The sequence below is a fragment of the Trachemys scripta genome, chromosome 14 (assembly GCF_013100865.1).
Source record: "Trachemys scripta elegans isolate TJP31775 chromosome 14, CAS_Tse_1.0, whole genome shotgun sequence".
In the NCBI taxonomy this organism is placed as follows: domain Eukaryota; kingdom Metazoa; phylum Chordata; order Testudines; family Emydidae; genus Trachemys; species Trachemys scripta.
The window spans coordinates 34450047-34455300 of record NC_048311.1 but is presented as its reverse complement, the minus strand read 5'-3'; the positions used below and the strand labels follow the sequence as shown (position 1 = coordinate 34455300).

The 5254-nt window shown below is 64.2% G+C and overlaps 1 protein-coding gene across 1 annotated transcript in view; it reads right to left on the bottom strand.

Annotated features, from left to right (window-relative positions):
* Positions 1–5254, bottom strand: part of TMC6 (transmembrane channel like 6) — a gene marked incomplete in the record, with an annotated part of 26179 nt that overhangs the window by 11938 nt on the left and 8987 nt on the right. Inside the window, 7 exon segments of the mRNA XM_034789975.1 lie at positions 450–594; positions 846–1030; positions 1538–1792; positions 2763–2859; positions 3075–3180; positions 3474–3632; positions 4366–4482. Of these exon segments, the coding sequence (XP_034645866.1) occupies positions 450–594; positions 846–1030; positions 1538–1792; positions 2763–2859; positions 3075–3180; positions 3474–3632; positions 4366–4482 (1064 nt within the window).

Genomic DNA, 5254 nt, shown 5'->3' with positions numbered 1-5254 from the left:
GAGTCTGGGCTGCAGGGCACCGGCAGAGCTGGGAGGGTAAAGTCTGCACAGTTTGGTCCCTAACAGAGGAACCGAATCTATAATATGATCAGTGATATTGTTATAATTGGGGTAGTGCCCACAGGTCCCAATGCACCAGGTCCCACTGAGCCCAGGGGTCCCTGGGGCTAAGTGCTACCTGTACACTAGGAAAAAGAGTTCCTAACTCCAAGTGCTTCCCAGCTCCCTAGACAAGCCAGAACAGGCAGTGTTGCCCCCTGGTTTTAACAGATGGGCACCGAGGCACAAAGATTAAGGGACTTGGCCAAGGTCCCACAGGGAGAATGTGGCAGAGCCAGGGGCCAAACCCACATCTGCCAAGTCTCAGGCCATTGCCTGAACCTGTGGCCAACCCAGGCCCTGTCTCAATGAGCCTGGAGCCGGGTGGAACTCCTCTGCGCAGCGCTCACCTTCAGCTGTGTCCGGATGTTTTCGTTCTGCAGCTTGACGAAGCGTCTCTGGATCACCTTGTGGTCCCAGGCGCAGAACACTTTGATGGCAAAGTCCCCCGACGTGCTGCCTATGCGGTAACTCTCACCAAAGGATCGGGACATGCTGGAAGGAGGAGCAGCCAGGGAATGGAGATTGCAGAGAGAAGGGAAGGAACGGGGGGCATTTCCAAGCCATCAGTGGGTGCCGTGGGGAGTGTGGGGCTGGGGTAAGTCAAGGGGCAGAGGTCATACAATAGCCCAGACAGGGTGGGCCTTGTGCCCAGAGGTCAGGCGGGGGTGGGGGTAAGGTGTGCAGATGAGGGCGGCTGGGGGAATAATGCAAGGCACAGCCAGCGAGCAGGGAGGGCTCTTTACCTGTACACCAGCAGGATGCATGTCATGAAGAAGGAGACCCCAATGGTGAACACGTAGGCCAGCGGCATGTTGTATGGGAGATGGCCTTTGTCAGGCTGGCAACTCCTGCTGCTGGGGGTGCAGGGGTCGTTCAGGGTGAAGTTACTGTAGTAGCCGTAGTACATCAGAGTCTGAGTGAAGTAGCCCTGCAGGGAGAGGACAGGGCTGGGTAGCTGCAGAGCAGGGGGAGCTGCATGGGCTCCCAAGGGAGGTGTGGATCCCCGTCACTGGAGGGTTTTAGGAACAGGCTGGACAAACCTCGGTGGGTCTCGGGTTTCTTGGTCCTGCCTCTCGAGGTCCCTTCCAGCCCGACGTTTCTATGATCTCTGGGCTCCAGGCACCGTGCTGTTCAGCACTGGCAGTGCCACTCCCCTCTCCCGCCCCGCTGATCTCTGGGATCCAGCCCCCGTCCGGGCTGAAGAAATCCTGTGCAGGGTGCGGGCCCCATGCCCCATTGCAGGGAGGGGGGCGCCCGGCACAGGCCATTGCCAGAGGCACCTCGCTCTGGGCTGGAAGCACACTCCTGCTGAGGGGGGGGTGCAGATCCGGTCTGTGCCTGAACGCTGAGCAGGCAGGGCATGGGGCTGGGGGACGCAGACCGAGGGAGCTGGGAGGAGGGTCTCTGAGGTCTCGCCCTCCAGCGCAGTACTCACCGCCCCAGTAAGGAGCTCGAGCCCCGTGAAGAGCCTGCTGTTCTCGGCGGCCGGGGGGTACGCAGCCTGCGTGGCTACCACGAAGATCAAGAGAGTCAGAAACAAGAAGACGTTGAACGCGAGAAGCGTCTTGAGGAAGAGGAAGTAGGACAAGACACTGGAGCCGAAGCGGCCGCTGATCTGCTTCAGGGAATGATGCCAGGGCTGGAGGGAGTGGAGGAGGGAGAGGAACCCATCCCAGAGACTCCGGAACCCCTGGAGGGGAACAGAACCCAGGTCAGAAAAGAGGGCCAGGGCCACCCGTCTGAGCCAGCCCTGCAGCCCCTCCCCTCTCAGTTGTGGGAATCACTGCAGTGCGCATGCTGCCACCATCTCGCAAGGCCCAAGTCTGCCGTGCTCCCCTCTGCTGCTCCCGGCCCCTTCGCCTTCCTTCCGCTCGGCTACTCCAGCCAGGGCTTTGCTGAGAGGCCCAGAGGCGCAGACGGGACGGACAGAGATGTACCACGCCTGGCGGCTGTGACTGGAAGAGGTGTGTGTCCTTTCAGCATCACGTCTCAGGACTGGGAGCAGGTGTCCCGTGAGCATCTAGAGCTGTTTGGGCTGCACTGCTGGAGTCACCGGGGGAAGGGATGTCACCAGCTGGGGGCCTCTGTGCCCCTACCAGAACCGGGGCCCCCCCACCATTCCCCACCAGCGCCAGGGCTCAGCCCGGGCAGGTCCTTGCCCAATGCCAGCGACAGCTCCAGGCAGTGAGGACTCAGCGTCACAAGGAGAGAAGCCCCAGTGGCATTAACAGAACCGCCCCGGCCAGTGAGCGCTGGGCTAGACCCTTCCCAGCAGAAATCACCAGCCTTCAGCTTCCCGGGACACACAGGGGCCAGGCAAGGCACCTGTTCCCACCGACACTGGAGCCCCCCAGAGCCCCCCTCCCTGGGAGAATTTATCTGAGCTGCTTCATAAACAACTGGGGGGAAATCAGCCGCTGTCTCGATTCCCAGCGAGAGACAGGAGTGCAGCAGGGCCTGGCGCGAACCGCAAGACTCTGTCAGAGGCCACTGGGCGTGGGCAGTGCGCGGAGGGAGAGGCGATGGGGGCTCCTGTCCTGCAGCACGGGGCTTTGACTCCGTGAGAGGTAACCGGTTTCTCCAGACAAAAATCTCCTCCGCCCCTCCTGGCCCCGTGGCCGGTGCTGGCACCTGTGGTGGGGGGGAGGGGGCAGACTTACTATGAGGAAGCCATGTTTGAGTTGGCCACAGCAGGACAAAGGCCTCCTGGTCCTGTCAGGTTTCCTCAGGGTGCTTCTGTATCCACCCAACTCCTGCCTGCAACACACAGTCCCGTCACTCCACGGCTCAGACACCACGCGGGAGGGGACAGCTCTGCTCCTGGGGGGCCCCACGCCGCCCGCAGGACACCGGCCTGCTCTATTCACCCCCACGCTCTGAGCCCCCACCCCACCCAGGCTCCTCAGGCCAAGAGACTCCACTTAGGTGAGGGGCAGAGCTGGCACCTGCTGCTTCCCCGGGGGGGGACGGACCTGATGCTGCGTTTCTCTGCCAGGCTCACGGGCATCGCCTGCAGCATGTGGCTCCTCTGGGTGCTCGAGAGGCTCTGCAGCTCCTTCACCAGCAGGCTCTGTGTGTCTGTGTGGGGAGGAGAATCGCAGCAAGGATCACGCTGGGCAAAGTGGGGCACCCTTGGCAGAAGACGGGCTGCAGGGACCGGCCCGTTCTCAGCCAAGGGGCGGGAGCAGGGAAGGAGACGGGGGAGGAATTCCGCTCCAGACCATCGCCCCAGCTCAGCGTGGCTGCCATCCCGAGCGGGGCCGCTGGACACAACGCCCCCCCAATCCCAAGGGGGGGCACGGGGATGCCCGGCCCTGCAGCCTGCGCAGTGCATGGCGCTCCCAGCACCAGCTCCAGCAATAGCGACTCACCTTTCTGCTCTGCGTGGCCGGAGTCCAGCTCCAGGTCGTACTGCCGCAGGCTGGGCCGTGCAGAGCGGGACATCTGGTGCAGCGGCGGCCGGCTGCTCCGGCGGCGAAGCTTGGTTGTGCGGCTGTAGAACTGCGAGATGATGGCTCCTCGGCTGCGCCCTGGAACACACGGCCAGCACGCTGGGTGCGAGGGAACGTGCGCTCTCTGGCGCAGGGAGCTAGCGGGGCCGGGCCATCGGCAGCTGGCCGAGCTCAGGGCAGCCTCTGGAACCGCCAGCTCCCCAGTGACAGGTCTCCTCGCGGGCTTCCCCGGGCAGAGGCATCGGGTCCCCCTCCCCACAGCTTTGCTTCCATCTGCCTCATGAAATGCGGATCCCAGCTGGGGGGGTTGGGCTGCTCCATTTCCTACAGTGGGGGTTGGGGCTGGGTGGGGTTGGTAGTGTTGGGGTGGGGGGCATAGCTTGGTCCAGGCGGGTGCAGGGTGGTGTTGGTGGAGGTCGGGGGGCTGCAGCCTGGGGCGGACAGGCAGGTGATGGTGGGATGATATTGGGGTGAGGGCAGGGTGGTGTTGAGGTGGGGCTGGGTAGTATTGGTGGGGCAGGGGCAGGGGCAGAGGCACGGTTTGGGGTGGACTGGTATTGAGGCGAGCTTGGGGCGAGCAGGTGGGGGCAGGTTTGGCCCTTGGAGAACCACTGATCTGCCCCGGGGCCGCTCCAGCTGGGTCGGGAGGTACGACCAGCCGGTGCCTGAGCCATGCAGCCATGAGCAGGCCCAGTGGCTCTAGCCCCCTCAGCCCACTCTCTGTACGGGGATCAGGCCAGGCTGGGGGCGGGCAGCAGGCCTGGAGCCGGGGCTGGGGCTGCGTGGCTGGCTTCCCGGGGCTCACGCTCACCGATGGTGCGGCTGGGCATGTTGGCAAGGATCAGCAGCGTGGCTGAAGAGAAATCCGGGTGCTCTCCCCTCGCCTCTGGCTCCTCCCAGGCCTCGGTGCGATCGGATGCCAGGTTCTCTGGGAGAAGGGGAGGAAATGCACTGAGCTCTGCCTGTCGGGATCAGAGAGGGAATTCCCCGCGGGCTCCCGGGGACAAGCCCTCAGCTCCGTACGCCTCGCTCAGGCTGCACCCGTTCAGAGCAGAGGCCTGGCCCCGAGATGAGCTGCTGGCCCCTGTGGGGCATCTGCAGTGGCATTGGCCAGAGGCCCCCACAGGGTCTGTGTGTTCCAGCACCCGGCCCGAGCTCCCTGGGCCCCTCCTGACAGCTTGGCGACATAAGAACATAACTGCCAACTTTCTAATCGCACAAAAACAAACACCCTACCCCACCCCTTCCCCAAGGTCCCGCCCCCTGCCAGGCCCTGCCCCCCACTCACTACATTCCCCCTCCCTCGGTGACTCAGTCTCCCCAGCCCCCACTCATTTCCATGGGGCTGGAGCAGGGGGTGGGGGTGAGGGCTCTGACTAGGGGTGCGGGCTTAGGGGTGGGGCCGGGGATGAGGGGTTTGGGGCACAGGAGGGGGCTCAGGGCTGGGGTTGTGGCGTGGGGTTACCTCCGGCGGTCCTGATCAGCGGCACAGGGGGATGGGGTGGCAAAGACAGGCTTCCTGCCTGTCCTAACTCCACGCTGCGCCCTGGAAACGGCCAGCAGGTCCGGCTCCTAGACGGGGGAGGGCCCAGGAGGCTCTGCACGCTGCTCTTGCCCGCAGACACCGTCTCCAATGGCAATGGGAGTGCGGAGCCAGTGCTCGGGGTGGGGGCAGCGCATGGAGCCCCGTGGCCCCGCTC